This window comes from Saimiri boliviensis, chromosome 9 (assembly GCF_048565385.1).
Source record: "Saimiri boliviensis isolate mSaiBol1 chromosome 9, mSaiBol1.pri, whole genome shotgun sequence".
In the NCBI taxonomy this organism is placed as follows: domain Eukaryota; kingdom Metazoa; phylum Chordata; class Mammalia; order Primates; family Cebidae; genus Saimiri; species Saimiri boliviensis.
The window spans coordinates 68228020-68245016 of record NC_133457.1 but is presented as its reverse complement, the minus strand read 5'-3'; the positions used below and the strand labels follow the sequence as shown (position 1 = coordinate 68245016).

The window sequence follows — 16997 nt, the reverse complement described above, 5'->3', positions numbered from 1 at the left end:
CCTGCCACCACCCAGAACCCTAGCAGGGCTCTCACTGGCAGCTGGCCCTTCCTCCCGAGGAGTGAGCGCTCAGAACGGGGGCTCCCCCGGGGATGGCCTCCACCAGGGCTGCAGCAGAGCCGGGCCACCTCCCAGCCACCCGGACAGTGACTCGCATCCTCCCGGCTGGTTCTCCTGGGGTCAGCCTGCACGGCAGCCTGCTTCTTCCCACACCCTGTTCCCCACACGGTCCCCCCCCCACTGCCCCCCCCGCACTGGGCACCTGTCCCGCCTGCCCGTGCCAGACTCCCGCGCCCCCGCCCCCCCCCCCGTCCCTCGCTCCTCTTCTCCACACGTCTCTCCTCCGCGTGCACCTCTGGCCTCTGCCCGTTGCTGACATGGTTGACCCCTTTGGCCTCAGCAAATTTAACATTCAGGAAAGATCCACGTTTCATAAATGCCTGCAATTCTAGAGTCGGGCGATGCTCCATGGACGGTCAGTTTGACCAGGCCCACCCTTGCAGCCCGGTAGGCCAGGAGTGAGTCTCAGCTGTGCCCTAGACACAGCCAGGCCCTCAGAAACCGATGCCTGCTGGCCAGACCCACGGGAGGACAACGGACACACACCCGAGGGCCGGCTCGTTCATTTAAAGCGGAGAGTGGAACCCCAGGCTGGCTGAATTCATGTGCCGAGTGGGTTGTCCTCCCCATGTGGGTCTGTCCATCTTCCACGGAGGCTGACCCTTTGCAAGGATTGTGTCTGGTGACAGGGCGTCCCCTTCACAGCTTCTGGGTATCTGAAGACTCAGACTGGAGAGCTTGCCGAGCCTAGAAACAGAACTGGGGAGAGAAGGGTGAGAGGCTGTGCTTCCCCAAGCAGAGCGCGCTTGCAGGAGCAGCCTTCCAAATAACGAAGACTGGGTAATAAGCCTGCAGAAGCTGCTCACTCACCAGCTTCTGGAAACTCACACTGTGCATCGGCCTAGTCAAAGCTCTGAGACGAACACCAGCTTACACAAAGTTTTCCAAATTCCTTTGACCACAGACGTGTTTTCCCTCACCCTCCTTAATTCTACCTGAAGGGCAAGGCTGGGCTGCTGGCAGGAACGGTTTCCCAGGCCTCTTCGAGGTGGGAGCTGGGTCCCGTGTCCAGGGCCCCCTGCCCTCCCACCAGGCTGTCTCATGGGAGCAGCCACCAGGCCCCCTTCTCGTTCCCGTTTGGCCGGCCTCTTGGGCACATTCTTTCTTTCCACGTCACCAATGCTGCCAAGGCACTTCAGGCCTGTTCACCCTCATGTCAGCCCGAGAACCTTTCTGTGCTTGATGCGACTTCCTTACCAGCAACAGAGGGGACAAAGGGAACAGGTTACAGGGATTAAACACAGAAACATCAACTGTGCGTGCCCTGAACTCATAAAGGACCAGATGTCCTCACCGGATTAAGAAACGGAGGCGTGGATCTGGGCTGAGTTTTGGGGTGAGGCCGGGGGAGACCAGAATTGCTCCAGCTTATAGAATGGCCAAAATCTGCAGCGTCAGGGGTGATCTGGGAGGGAGGGAGGAGGAGAGCCTGAGAGAGGAAGAGGAAGCCAGATCCAGGAAACAAAAGTGGAGAATACCCAGTTAGACGTGACTTTCCTATAAACAGTGGATGATTTTCTTTTTTTTTCTTTTCTTTTTTTTTTTTTTTTTTGAGACGGAGTTTCACTCTTGTTACCTAGGCTGGAGTGCAATGGCGCGATCTCGGCTCACCACAATCTCTGCCTCCTGGGTTCAAGCAATTCTCCTGCCTCAGCCTCCCTAGTAGCTGGGACTACAGGCGTGCGCCACCATGCCCAGCTAATTTTTTTTTGTATTTTTAGTAGAGATGGGGTTTCACCATGTTGACCAGGATGGTCTCAATCTCTTGACCTCGTGATCCACCCGCCTCGGCCTCCCAAAGTGCTGGGATCACAGGCGTGAGCCATCGCGCCCAGCCGATTTTCCTTTAGTATGATAATCGCATGCAAGATTTGAGCACGCTTATATGAAGATTTGCCAGGCACGGTGCTCACGCATGTAAACCCAGCACTTTGGGAGGCCGAGGCAGGTGGATCGCGAGGTCAGGAAATCGAGACCACCCTGGCTAATACGGTGAACCCCTTCTCTACTAAAAGTACAAAAACATTAGCCAGGCGTGGTGGCGCGTGCCTGTAATCCCAGCTACTCAGGAGGCTAAAGCAGGAGAACTGCCTGAACCCAGGAGGCGGAGGTTGCAGTGAGCCGAGATTGCGCCACTGCACTCCAGCCTGGGCAAGGCGAGATTCTGTCTCAAAAAAAAAAAAAAAAAAAAAAAAATGATGTCTGACTGTCCCGGACCAGTGAAATCCGACTCTGGGAGTGAACCTAGGCACCAGCACCGTTTGGCCCTCCCGGTGAACCTGACGGGCAGCCATGGTTGAGAAGCATCTGGAGTCAGATGAGCCACGAACTCGAATTTCGGAAACTTCCGTCTCTCTCTCAATCTCGGTCTCCCCATCTGTCCGAAGGGGTTCCCAGGATTCCCTGGGGTTGTTCTGAGATACAGGAGCCCACGGGCAGCTGCCTCAGTGGCGCCCTCGGCAGGCAGTGGGTGTGTGTGCGGGCGTTCTCAGGCTGTCCTCTTTCAAGTCCTCATGGTCACTGGCTCCCGACTGTAGGCCACCCAGGTGGCAGTGAAGGTGTGGGTGGGGAGGGAAGCAGGGGCATGACACCTGTTCCCTGAGCTCACGGAGCTCCCGAGTGTGAGGACAGAGACCCAGCAGAGAACACGGGAGTCTGTATCCACATCAAAGCAGGATGTGACGTGGGTGTTCACGGATGGGGCCGTGGAACCCAGAGGGCCGTCGGGGGTGAGGAAGTCTATTTGCTGCCAGCTCAGCATCTGCGCAGGATTCTGAGGCATACTGCTCCCCCGGGGCCACCGTAGGGGTGGGAAGGACCCCTAGAGACACTTAGTGGTGCCTCCCCAGTCTAGGCCTGCTGGGCTCCTGGTGGATGTTTGTGGTGTGGGCTTGGACAGATACTTGGGGGTGCCACCTGAGGAACGGGGCCTGGGGCTGTGGTTCCATCTGCCAGCCCAGGCTCTGAGAACATGGGGCCATTAAGGTGCGGTTCCCCAGGGAGGCCAGGCTGCCTCTTCGTCTCAAGCTCTTATAGCCTGTGTCCACGTGGGAGGACGGGCCCTAAATAAAGTTTATTCTTTTCTGTTATAAATAAACCTGGCTGGCCGGACACAGTGGCTCATGCCTGTAATCCCAGCACTTTGGGAGGCTGAGGTCAGGAGTTCGAGACCAGCCTGGCCAACATAATGAAACCCCTCCTCTACTAAAAATCCAAAAATTAAATAGCCGGGCGCGGTGGCTCAAGCCTGTAATCCCAGCACTTTGGGAGGCCGAGGCAGGTGGATCACGAGGTCAAGAGATCAAGACCATCCTGGTCAACATGGTGAAACCCCGTCTCTACTAAAAATACAAAAAATCAACTGGGCATGGTGGCACGCGCCTGTAATCCCAGCTACTCAGGAGGCTGAGGCAGGAGAATTGCCTGAACCCAGGAGGCGGAGGTTGCGGTGAGCCGAGATCGCGCCATTGCACTCCAGCCTGGGTAACAAGAGCGAAACTCCGTCTCAAAAAAATAAAATAAAATAAAATAAAAATAAAAATCCAAAAATTAGCAAGACATGGTGGCGCATGCCTGCAGTCCCAGCCAGTCAGGAGGCCGAGGCAGAAGAATCGCTTGAACCCAGGAGGCGGAGGTTGCAGTGGAGCCAAGATCGTGCCATCACACTCCAGCCTGGGCAACAGAGCAGGACTCCATCTCAAATAGATAAATAAATACGCCTGGCCAGGGCCTAGTGACCTTGCAACTCTGGAGAACCTGCAGACACCTGCCAGGCACACGTGGCAGGAAGCATGGGCTCTGGTGACAGGAAGACCGGGGTCCAGATCTTGCTTGCCACCCTGCTGACCAGCTGTGTGACCCTGGACAAACTCCGGAACTTCTCTGAACGTGGTTTTCTTAGCTGAAGAGAGAGAAGATAAGACTTCTCAGGCTTATTAGGAGGATTGGTAAAGTTTTCTCTGGTAGACCAGTCGCTCTCAGTGAGGACAGTGCTGACCCCTAGGGGACCGTTTGGGAGGTTCTGGGGATGTTTTCAGCTGTCTCCAAGCCAGAGGCTCCCGGCAGGACGGGCAGCACCGTGGGGCACTGAAGCCAATGAGATGTCACGAGTCCTGACAAAATCGCTTTTTGCACAATTTTAAGACAAACTGAATTTTCCAGGAACGCAACCACTGTGCAAGTTGAGAAAGTGTCCTGATGTGTTCTGTCTGACACTTCACTGACGTGGAAAATCTTATCGCTGACAGCAGGGCCACTTGTGGTGTCTGAGAGGCCATGTGACACTCGTGTGTCAGCACTCGTGGGTCACACAGTCACTTAGACACGAGCATCCGGCCCTTGAAACACCTCCCAGTGAAATGCTCCTCACGCTCCACTGCACACAGATGCCCTGGGGCCTGCCAAGGCTCGGATTCCTGTCCCGTTGGTCTGAGGTGGGGCCTGAGAAATGGTGCTGAGGTCCTAGTGCAGTCACGCCTCAGTGGGATGCGCAGAGAACATGCTTCATTATCAACTATCCTCCTCTTTCTTTTTCCATCTCAGTTCACTGTAACCTCCACCTCCCGGGTTCAAGTGATTCTCCTGCCGCAGCCTCCCAAGTAGCTGGGATTACAGGCACATCCAGCTAATTTTTATATTTTTCTTAAGAGACAGGGTTTCACCACATTGGCTAGGCTGGTCTCAAACTCCTGACCTCAAGTGATCCGCCTGCCTTGGCCTCCCAAAGTGCTGGGATTACAGGCGTGAGCCACCACGCCCCTTATCTCTCTTTTGAATACACTTAGGGCATGATCTTGGGTCAAGTTCCCCAGGAAACACTCTTGAGAGGGAGGTGTGTGTACCTGTAGTGAGCTGGAATGTGCTCTCAATAACACCTGTGAGGGGCAGATAATACAGCATGGAGCAGAGGGAGAAGTTGAGCTGTGATGTCATAGCAGAGGGTGCAGCTGGTCCCTCAGGTCAGGCCTGGGGTGGCCTTCAGAGATGTCCCAAAGTGAGGCAGGAGTGCAGACTCCACCAGTCACTGGACGTGTGCCTCCCCTCCCCAGGGACAAAAACGTGGCTCTCTGGGGCCTCAGCTGTGAGCCGTGAGCAGCTAACACTCCTGCAGCTGGGAGGAAGGGTCTTAGTTCTGGAGGAGGGGTGCGGGCGCACACCCACATTCACACAGACACCACGCTGGGGCTTACATACGGCATGTGAACAGAGTCTATGGTCTTTGGAATTTCACTTCAGCACAATAAAGATGTTGCAAATATTTGCTGTAGAAAGGGAACACTGAGCGTCACAGGCTTAGCGCCTCTGTACACGGTAATCAGTGGAGGCTCCTATTACCAGAAACAGCAGTTCACCAAGCTCAGCACGTGACTGCGGAGCGCCTACCACGTGGCAGGCGCTGTTTCAGGAACTTGGAGATACATCCGGGAACAAAGCAACAAGGCCTGTCCTCGCGGAGCCGACGCTCTTGTCGGTGGGAAGGGGCCACGGGCTGTGACCAGCCTCAGTGTTAGGCCCACGCCTGCCCTCTGGATGACCCACAGGGCATCCCGCAGCTGATATCAGTCAGTGGGTATCTAGTTTACAGCAAACCTGCCACAACAGCTGGACAGGCACCTGGAACCCTTCACTTTCACCTAAGGATTTGCGCTCCCAAAAGTATGGGGGAAATTCCCATTGACTTTTTTTCTGTTTCTATCTTCTCTTTGTTGGCCCAGAGGCAGCTGAAGTCCCGGGGAGTGTGTGGTAGAGCAGGGAAAGCAAAGCCCAGGCCTTCAAGCCAGAGAACCAGAAAGGGTGGGGGAATGGGGGGGGGGGTAAGAAGCAGAAAGGGTGGGGGAATGGGGGTAGGGCTGGGGTAAGAACCAGAAACGGTGAGGGAAATGGGGTTGGGGGGGTAAGAACCAGAAAGGGTGAGGGAATGGGGGTGGGGCTGGGGTAAGAACCAGAAACGGTGAGGGAATGGGGTGGGGCTGGGGTAAGAAGCAGAAACGGTGGGGGAATGGGGGTGGGGGCGGGCGGAGTGGCCCAAAAGCCAGAAAGTGTCAAAGGGACTGAGGATAAGCAGGCAGCTCAGGGCATCGGTCCCATAAGCTGCACGTGGGCTCCTGGGCTCCGCCCTCGACTGCACATGCACGGACCCCAAAGGCTCTGAGAACTGAACCTGGGCAAGAACCACCCGCTCCCAGACCGGCCACTGGTGGGTGCACACATGGGACAGATCCCAAGAGCAACACAAAGACTTGAAAAGGGAACGGACATGGGGACACCCCTTACGGGAGGCAGTGGCGTCTGCACTGAAATCAATTACCTGCTCAGTTAGTTTGTCGGACCCATCAACAAACAAAAATAACGTTCTCTGCAGGCTTTAGACAGGACCCGGAGTCTCCTCACACCATCTTCACGAGGTCTAGGTGCAATCCCAAGACTGCTCAGTCCGCAGAGAAGGCCGCGCTCACACGCACAGGGAAAAGGACCGGCGGCCCACGCCGTCCCGAACGGGGCGGGTGCCGGGGTCCCCACGGCGGAAAGCCGCTTCGGAACGTGCTCCAGGAGGGCAGAGCAAACCCTGCTGTAGCGAACGGAGAGACAATCTCAGCGGATACGTGAAATACTAAAAAGAAACAAATGAGAATTTCAGAACCGAAAAATACATTAACCCAAATAGAAAACTGACCTGAGGCAGAACGGGCCGTGGGTCGCAGACCTCGGCGGGTGGCCCCAGCGGCTCCTCCGGTTCGAAGGACGTGGCTGCAGGGCACGAAGACTGGCACCGACCGAGCGGCTCGGACCCCAGACCCTTGACGCCGGGCACCGAGGCCCACCCGGGCCCACCCCGGGTCCCGCCATCGCGCACTTCCTCTCCCGTCCAGACGCTCCCGGAAAGGGACGGTGGTTTCTCTCCTCCAGTCATCATCGCGCTCCGCATCCAGCAACGGGCACCGGAGGAGGGTGGCAAGCTGAGGACGCGCCTCCACCTCGGCCTGCGGGGAGAGGCCACCATGAACGCGCAGTCGGGCCTCGCGGCTCAACTCCCGACACAGCGACGTCCTCACGATTCCTCGGCCCCGTTTCAGGACGCGGAAACTGATGCCCTTGAGAGACTAAAAGGCTGGAACGAAGCTGCACACAAGCAGCAGAGCCGGGGCCCGACCCCGGGCCGTTAGCAAGGGAAGGTGAGGGAGAAAAGCAAAGAAGAGGCGGCAGAGGCGGCTGTGGGAGGAGTTAAAGTGTCAGCCTCCGCCGTCGGTCTGGCAGCTGTGGGAGGGGCCTCCGCCGTCGGCCTCCCCCTTCCTGGACGCGGTCGGGGTGCCGGGGCTGGAGAGGGCCGAGCTCCTCCTTTCCAGTCCGCGAAGCTCAGCCCAGGGAAAGCCGGGACCTGCGTAAGGTCACACAGCCATGGCAGAAACGCCTGCCTTCCTGAACTTTCTATGTTTACGTAAAATTAAGTACAATACGGCTTTTAGAAGCTTCATTAAAGATTTCGTTTTTACCAAAATATGTCCAGACTTAGAAGAAAGTTGTTGAGCCAGGCGCCGTGGCGCATGCCTGCAGTCCTAGTTACCCAAGAATGGCAAGACCCTTTCAGAAAGGAGAGGAAAGAAAGGAAGAAAAGAAAGAAAGGAAAGACAGGGAGGGAGAGAGGGAGAGAAGGAGGGAGGCAGGGGAGGAAGGAGGGACGGAGGGAGGAAGAAGAGTTTTTATGTGTAGAGACGTGCTTTAATCTTTTGCTAAACTAGCGTTATGGAACGGAGCGTGACAGCTCGCTCCTGTAAACCCAGCACTTTGGGGGGCCGACATGCGTGGATCATTTGAGGTCAGGGGTTCAAGACCAGCCTGACCAACATGGTGAAACCTCGTCTCTACTAAAAATACAACAGTTACCCAGGCATGGTGGCGCATGCCTGTAATCCCCGCTACTTGGGAGGCTGAGGCAGGAGAATCACTTCAGCCTGGGAGGTGGAGGCTGCAGTGAGCCAAGATCGTACCACTGCACTCCAGTCTGGGCGACGGAATGAGATTCTGTCTCAAAAAATATATATAATAATGATAATGGTCACGAGGTCAAGAGATCGAGACCATCCTGGTCAACACGGTGAAACCCCGTCTCTACTAAAAATACAAAAAATTAGCTGGGCATGGTGGCGCACGCCTGTAATCCCAGCTACTCAGGAGGCTGAGGCAGGAGAATTGCCTGAACCCAGGAGGCAGAGGTTGCGGTAAGCCAAGATCGCACCATTGCACTCCAGCCTGGGTAACAAGAGCGAAACTCCGTCTCAAAAAAATAAAAATAAAATAAAATAAATTTAAAAAATAATGATAATGGCCAACTGTTATTTTTTCAAGGAATGCACCAGCGTAAATGCTAAGCACTGAGAGGGAAAGAGTCCCTCAATGGTGATAGACTTGGCACAAGCAGCTTCTCTCGGCAACAGGAATAATAGGAGGAAAACGGAAATGAGGTCTGTAACCAGCCTGTGGGGGATGAGAGTATTTTGGCACATGCACTCAATATTTACAGATTGTAACAAAGTGAGGACGTTAAAAACACACACAGGATAGAACACTGAGCTGTTCAACAGTGATCGTATCCAAGAACCAGAACTAAGAATGAGCCGAAGATCCCATTTTTCTGTGTTCCAGAAGTTCTATAATGAGAATGTTCTTTGGCAAAGAACATTTTATCTGGGGATAAGCCAGTTTTCGTTTTGGCAAGGGACGACGGTGGAAAGCACAGCTGTGTGACGTTCCGCCCTCCACACCTGGCGGCCTGTTCCGACTCTGCTCACGACGGTACCTCTGCCAGGCACACGACAGGAAGCAGAAAATGTGTGTTGATGAATGGATGAGTAACATACTTAGATATATGTTATTTGAAATTTTAAAATTTCTGTGAGGGGGCACATTTTATTTTTCTTTTTTCCTTTTTCCACCTCAGAAGCTTTCAGAAAAAAAAAATTGTTTGTTTTAATTTTTTTAAAATGCCTGGGCACGGTGGTTCACACCTGTTATCCCACAGTTTCGGGAGGCTGCAGCCGGCCTACTGCTTGAGCCCAGGAGTTCTAGACCAGACGGAGTGACCTGGTGAAACCCCGTCTCTACGAAAAATTAGCGGGGTGTGGTGGCTCACGCCTGTAGTCCCAGCTACTTGGGAGGCTGAGGTGGGAGGATCACCTGAGCCCAGAAGGCAAAGGTTGCAGGGAGCCCAGATTGTGCCACCCTTCTCCAGCCTGGGCAGCCGAGCGAGACTCTGTCTCAAAAACAACAACAACAAAACTTCTAGTAGAGAAATGAGGGAATGAGAAGCATCATTCTAAGTGGGAAGTACAAGACTGAGACAAAGAAAAATGAATGCACATTAGACAGAGGGAGCCATTAGCTTTCTTGCCTGTGGACTAGGCTGTGGTTAAACAGCATCCTTATCAGGCAAGACACAGCGCTCAGCATCCCAGGACTCCGGCAGCCGAACCACCTCCCAAACACAGCGCTGCCTGGGCCTGTGAAAGACGCCCAAGCCTATAGTGCTGCCACCTGCAATCCAGGTGAGGCTGACAGGGCTTTTCTGTACGTCTGCTGGCCTCTGATCAGTTCTCCTCATTCCCAAAGCCACGATCAGCCCTGAGGTTTCGAGGGAAAGAGGGTAGGTGAGAGTGGTGGGCAGCTTGGCAGGCCAGGCTGGGAAGGAAGCAGGGTAGACTGCAGGCTGAGTCCTTCCAGAGCCCGCCCCAGCAGAGGGATGTGCCCTCCTCCAGGGCCCTCTCAGGTGCTGGCAGGTGAGGACAGGGGACTAGGGACCCCAATTGCCATCACAGACAGTACGTCTTACATTAAAACAGTTGCTGTGTTTTGACCGGGCATGGTGGCTCCAACCTGTAATCCCAGAACTCCGGGAGGCCGTGGCAGGACTGTTTGAGCTCAAGAGTTCAAGACCAACCTGGGCAACACAGTGAAACCTCATCTCTAAAAATAAAATAAAATAAAATAAAATAAAATAAAAAGCACCTGGGTGTGGTGGCTCATGTCTGCAATCCCAACTCTCTGGGAGGCCGAGGCAGGAGAATTGCCTGAACCTGGGAGGTGGAGCCTGTAGTTAGCTGGTTAGCCCAGGCCACTGCACTCCAGCCTGGGTGACAGTGAGACTGTCTCAAAATACATGTGTGTGTTTAGTACATTTTCTTTCGTGAAAAAAAATCCAAAACATATGTTTCATTTTGATAAAAGAGACAAGTGTTTCTGGAAAACCTTTTAGTACTATTTATTAAAACAATTTGTTACAGCTGGGTGCAGTGGTTCATGCCTGTAATCTTAACACTTTGGGAGGCCAAGGTGGGCAGATCACTTGAGCCCATGAGTTCAACACCAGCCTGGGCAACATAGTGAGACTTCATCTTTACAAAAAACAAACAAACAAACAAAAGAACAAAATTATCTGGGTATAGTATATGCCTATAGTTCCCACTGTGTGGGAGGCTGAGGCAAGAGGATCCTTTGAGCCTGGAAGGTCAGGGTGCAGTGAGCTGAGTAAGTGAGCTAAGCTCACGCCACTGCACTCCAACCTGGGAGAGAGAGGGATAGCATGTCTCTAAATAGATGAAGTTACAAGATAAAAAACATTAGCAAAATGTGTTAACTGGAGTTTATCCACAGAAAAAAAAAAAAAAAAAAAAACTAGGCAGTGTTTAAATATTCTTTGAGAAGATGAACTCAGAGACGCAGAAAACCGGCCAGGCACAGTGACTCATGCCTATAATCCCAGCACTTTGGGAGGCTGAGATGGGAGGATCGCTTGAGTCCAGAAATTCAAGATCAGCCTGGGCAATATAGTGAGACACTGTCTCTACATTAAAAAAAAAAAAAAAAAAAAAAAAAAAATCCAGGTGTGGTGGGGTGTGCAGGTCACCCCAGCTGCCCAGGAGGCTTAAGCAGGAGGATTGCTTGAGTCCAGGAATTCCAGGCCACCCTGAACTGTGATCACGCCACCGCACTCACCCTGGGTGACAGAGAGCGAGACCTTGTCTCAAACAAAACAAAATAAAACTTAAGAAAACCCTGTAGCCGGCCGGGCGCGGTGGCTCAAGCCTGTAATCTCAGCACTTTGGGAGGCCGAGGCGGGTGGATCACGAGGTCAAGAGATCGAGACCATCCTGGTCAACATGGTGAAACCCCGTCTCTACTAAAAATACAAAAAATTAGCTGGGCATGGTGGCACGTGCCTGTAATCCCAGCTACTCAGGAGGCTGAGGCGGGAGAATTGCCTGAACCCAGGAGGCGGAGGTTGCGGTGAGCCGAGATCGTGCCATTGCACTCCAGCCTGGGTAACAAGAGCGAAACTCTGTCTCAAAAAAAAAAAAAAAAAAAAAAAAATACACGTAACATGTATGTGCACAGAAAAAATGTGGAAGAAAATACATCAAAATTTTAAGCGGCTTCCTGGGCGTTTAATTTTTTGCTGTGCTTTTTTGAATGGTCCAATTCAACAAAGAGCGTGTATGACCATCACAAAAACATTTTAAAACATACCGTGGAGGCTGAGGCTTCCCAGATGGCGTGGTGTGAGGCCGGGACTTCAGCTGCAGAGTGACCGCACGTGCTCTGGGTCCTCCGCTTCCTTCCCGCTGGCCCAGGTGCAGCTGCGGCCTTTTCCAGAGGCCCCACCAGTCTCCTTTCCTGACCTTAGATCCTAGCTGGTCCCCATTTGGCTCTGGATGGTGGGCGACGGGTTCCTTCCCCTCCGAGCTTCCCTGGGCCGAGCTCCTTTAAGCACCCATGGGCTTAATTTGGCCTGAATTGATTTACCGGGCAGTGACTGCCCAGCGTTACCCTCCTACCCACCCTGAACGTCAGCCCGGGGGGCCTGCAATGCCGGGTTTTGCCAATAGGTGGTGCTGCCTGACCAGCGCTCTGGGTGCAGGTGCTCGAGATCGCCTTTGGGGGTCTTTAAAAGGGCGGTGATTGAAGGAGGGGCATCCTGACGGGGCACTGCTACCCAAGGCACGGTGATAGGGTATCCCGACAAAGCACGGCGGACACGTTTACAACCTACCACCACCCACAGCACCGTCACGCAAGAACAGTCATTTCCATACCGAGAATTCAGGAAGAAAAGGCATCACAACAAAGACTGTCCTTGAAAGGGAACATACTTCATTTTCAGAAAAGCTCAGTCCTGCAGTTCCTGTTCTGATCGTTCCACCGCAGGTCACTGAAAACTTCACTCTAGACCTGCAGCGGCCCTTCGAGAACCCTTACTCTTGACAGAGATCCCTGGAGTTGGAGTTCCTCCATTCCCCAGATGCAGCTTAGTTAACTTGCTGCAGATGAAGAACTCCTTTCTGCTTGCCGTGTGCAGTGAGAAACGTGCTCCCGCTTTCCTCCTCTGAGGGCCACTCACAAGCAGCCCCATCCTGCTTAAACGCACAGACCCAGCCGCACCAGGTTCCCTGCTGCCCACAAAGTCAACAGGACTCAGCATTCCACACCAGCGGCCTCGCGTGCCAGGATCAGGAGAGCCGCCTCTAACTGCCCCCGAAACAAGGGTGCGCTGGGCCTTGCCAACTTCAGTGCTTGGGCCGAGCCAGCTGGTGCCTCCCACCTGCAGCACTTTGGTCCCTGGCCTACCTGGCATCCACTGTTCTTACCCATCATGTCAGCACAAGGTGACCTCAGGGGGAGCCACCTCCTCTGCTCCCAAGGACCTGCTATGTGATAATTAGAGTACTTGTCTCGCCACAAGGATGTCACAGTCCCCCAAAGACTTATCTACTTAGCTTTCGTTCCCTCATCAGGGTTTGACACACGAAAAGCACCCGATACATCTCCACTGACTTGATTCTCCCTGCTGGCAGACGTACCTAGGTGGGCGTTTCAACATCCTGACTTCAGACCTTTTCAGTAAACCCAGGAGATGCTGGAAAAGCTGGCAGGCCGATTAGAAGCCAGAAAAAAATAAGAAACCCCCAGGGTTTAGGGAACTGTGTGTCCGGCAGGAAAAGTACATGGGGTTCCCTGATCCCCTGGGAAACCTCAGCTGCTTTGACATCCCCTGCCCACTGAAAAAATCTTTCTGAATGTGTTAGGCCTGAAACAGATTTTTAAATGCTTGTAAAGCATACAAACATCTGGATGGCTTATTTAAAAAGTTGTTTTTAAAAATGAAGTAAAAAACACGATCTATAAATGGGATAGATAAAACTTTGAGTGTTGCAAAAGAATAAACTGTTTCCTAAAAAAAAAATAGGCAAAATGAGAAAAACAAAACACAACTGTATGCACAGTGTGGTCACTGTGTAATGTCAGCTATTGGTTAACAGAAACAGGCAGGGACAGGAAGAAACAAAACAGACAGTAACTACTGTTCAGTGGGTACCAAGTATGGCCCATGCACAAGCGAAATGTTTTACCTTGGCAACCTCAGTCAGTCCTCACAGCGCTTCTGTAAGGCAGGAACTACTCCATCGACTCAGATAGGTTACACAACGTTTCTAAGAGGAAACAGAGCCGGGAATGAAATCCAGGTCTAACAGCAATGCTTGAAGCTCACTTAACATGAACTTGTTTCCTTTTATGATACATTTGACTAGGTATTTTAAATCACAGTTAAAATAAGAGAATTCCTGACTTTGCAAACCTACCAGGCCTCAGAGCTTCTGAGCCTCAGGGTGTGCCCACCGAGGCCAGCCCACAGCCACAGACACACACAGAATGGCCACACTCATCCTGAATGGCCTCCGTTTTGTTTTCAACGAACTCAAGTCATCAGCTTTCTTATGACTTCCCTTTTTGCCTAAAGTTCACAGGATCAGATGTGAAGCTCAAAGAGCTAGTTTCCTTGATTGATCTAGTAATTTCCTAGAAAGCAGTTAAGAAGCCGACTAATAATCTAACATTTTTAATGGGCCAAATATATTAATAGGCAACTAATTAAAAAGGAAATACAAATTGCTCAACTTTATTCACAAGAAAAACTCATATTAAAACTATAGAAACGCTAATTCCTACCAGTCTGGCAAAGATGAGAAAACTCCTCCACACGTGGTCCTGCGAGAGAAGCCCTCTACTGAGGAAGTCAGGCAGCACCCACCCACACTGCACACTCTTTGACCCAGGAGTCCCACTGCTGGGAACTCATCTTTCAGACCGACTTGCGAGTGAAAAACAGCCCACATACACGATTTACTGAGGCAATGGTTTTAATCGAACAGGGCGGGATACAACTAAAATAGCCCTTCATCAAAAGGAGCCTAGTACATGTACATTTATGGTACACCCGGACATCCATGCACCCTGAAACAATGGGGAGGCCCAGCTGGGCACGGTGGCTCATGCCTGTAAACCCCAGCACTTTGGGAGGCTGAGGCGGGCGGATCACCTGAGGTCAGCAGTTCGAGACCAGCCTGGCCAACATGGCGAAACCCATCTCTACTAAATACACAAAAATTAGCCGGCTGTGGAGGAGCGTGCCTGTAATCCCAGCTACTCAGAGGCTGAGGCAGGAGAACTGCTGGAACCCAGGAGGCGCAGGTCACTGTGAACGGAGATCAGCCACTGCACTCCAGACTGGGCAACAAGAGCAAAACTCTACCTAAAAAAAAAAAAAAAAATGGGGACGTGCGTTCAGTATTGCTATGGAATTCTTCAAAATACTCACAAAGAAAAAAATCCCAAACACGCAGTACACAAGACACCGGTGGGTGATGCAGGCATGTCTGGGCTGGGGTGGCTGGCTGGCGTGGGACACTTCACAGTGTACGCTTCAGGGCCTTTTGAATTTTGGACTATGTGAATATATTAGTTATTCAGAAAAACAAAATGAAAACACAACACATTGAAGGGTTGTTCCTAAAATGTTGGCTTAGCTGTTTAACCGAGTTGCTGCACTCTCCTGCGGTGTGTATCCTGGCTTGCAGAAGTCCATGCGGCAGGTGGAATCCCTGCACTGGGCAAGTCCCTGACTAGACAGGGGGACCCTGGAAGGCGCCCGCAGGTGCCCGGGGTCCAGGCCCACGCACCCTCCCTCCGCCCCAGGTGGTGCTGCTGCAGCAGACGCCGGTGGCCTGGGGAACCTTGGGGCCTGGAGCTTGCTGACCAGCAGGCGAAGAAACAGGCAGGCACAAGTAGTAACATAAAATAGAACTAACTTTATTTCTCTGGAAGAAGCAGGTACCGGATGCTGGGGCAGCAGCTTTGCCGACAGAGGCTGGTGGGAAAACATGGAATGGCATGGGGAAGTTGGGTGGAAGAGGAAGCACTCATGTCCCTCAGGGCGGCTGCCCCTCAGTCTCCTTCCGGCCCTGGGGCCTTGGACCCTGGTCCCCGCCAGAGAATGGTCTGACACCCTTTCTCCGCTTCCTGAACCACCTCAGGCTATTTCCAGGCACAAGATCCTGAGGCCAGCCAAGTCCCATTCACGCCCCTGGTGAGGCCACCAGTCACATTCTGCCCGGCACCCCAACTGCCTGCCAGGGGCACCCTGGAAGAGGGCCCAATCCTAGGAGGTCCCACTGGGTGCCAGTCCGCCTCTCTCTGGCCAGCACATCTTCCTTGCCCAGGTCAAGCCTGGTTTCCTCCCAGTCTGGTCACCCAGGACAGAACCTGGGGCACTACTCCAGCCACAGGCCCAACCCAGGACTGGAGTCAGAGGCAGCTCATAGCCACAGCCCACTGGGGCAGCCCCTAGGCCTGTCTTCACCAGGCTCCTTCCTGCATCTTGGCTGGGGCACCAGGGCCGAACCACAGTGTGCAGGGACAGCGCTGGTATGGGAGGGACGGGCAGGACAGGGCTCCCAGCCTCCGATGCTGTGTTTGACCTTGCTCGGTCCCAGGAGCAGCAGGGAGCAGCGGGTCCTCCAGGCCTGGATGGGGGCATCTCCCACCCCTGGTGGACGGACAGGCTCAGGTGATTCCTTCGGGCAGGCCCTCTGGCTCTCCTGACACATCTCAGCGCCTACAGAATGGGAAACCACCAAAAAGTCCTTCCAGCAGTTAAACAGATCACAGAAAGGTCAGAGGGGCGGTTATGGGGGCCACTGGAGTCACTGCCTCCTGGTGCCAGGCAACACCACCGAAGACTGGCAGGCCCCGGCAAGCACTGTGAAATTTGTCGTCCTGGGTGTCCTCTCTACTTTTAACAAACTATGACTAAATTAAGAGACTAGCACTTCTGTGTATTAGAGAATCCGAAGACACCCATCAGTGCCATGAAGCCCAAGCCTATCTGTGTGCAAATCAGTAGGCAGCAGCGCGAGGTGGTGACACTGCGTGCCTGCGTCCCGAGCCCGGCGTGGGGTGTGCTGCACGCAGACATGCCCCTTATCCACCGCGCCAGTCCCTTCTGCGAGGTGGGCACTATCATCCACACACTTTACATATGGAAAAACCTCACCGCCATGCACAAGGCCAGACGCTGGTGACAAGGACAGCGGGTCCAGACTGAGCAGTGCCTCCAAGGCCTGGCCAGTCTCAGCCCCGCCTCCCACCTGTGCCTCCTGTGATGACGCCCACTCCATCCATCCAACCTCAGTTCACACTGACTTGATACAACTTTCAGATACATTGTTTATATAATATACAAAGCATGTTTATATATTTATGTTTTTTAAATGTCTATATATTTTGTTACACTATAAACTTTTTACTGGAAAAACAATACATGTTTTTGTTTTTGTTTGACAGGTGTTGCTCTGTCATCCAAGCTGTAGTGCAGTGGGCGATCTCAGCTCACCACAACCTCCACCTCGCAGGTTCAAGTGATTCTCCTGCCTCAGCCTCCCGAGTAGCTGGGACTACAGGCATGCACCACCAAGCCCAGCTAATTTTTGTATTTTTAGTAGTGATGGGGTTTCACCATGTCGGCCGGGCTGGTCTTAAACTCCTGACCTCAG

At 53.1% G+C, this 16997-nt stretch overlaps 1 protein-coding gene and 1 long non-coding RNA gene across 17 annotated transcripts in view; both read right to left on the bottom strand.

Annotated features, from left to right (window-relative positions):
* Positions 1-321: 321 nt before the first annotated feature.
* Positions 322-6957, bottom strand: LOC141585530 (uncharacterized). Its single transcript, XR_012519077.1, has 3 exons — positions 6794-6957; positions 6428-6688; positions 322-819 (listed from the first exon to the last, which is right to left on the bottom strand). It is a non-coding gene; the product is annotated as an uncharacterized LOC141585530 (long non-coding RNA).
* Positions 6958-14288: 7331 nt separating this feature from the next.
* Positions 14289-16997, bottom strand: part of TNK2 (tyrosine kinase non receptor 2) — a 43757-nt gene continuing 41048 nt past the window's right edge. For all 16 annotated transcript variants that reach the window (XM_039461964.2, XM_039461969.2, XM_039461966.2 and 13 more), the window contains 2 exons: positions 15255-16060; positions 14289-14698 (listed from right to left, as the gene is read on the bottom strand). In XM_039461964.2, coding sequence (XP_039317898.1) covers positions 16054-16060 — 7 coding nt within the window. In that variant the 3' untranslated portion in view covers positions 14289-14698; positions 15255-16053. The remainder of the gene's footprint in view (positions 14699-15254; positions 16061-16997) is intronic.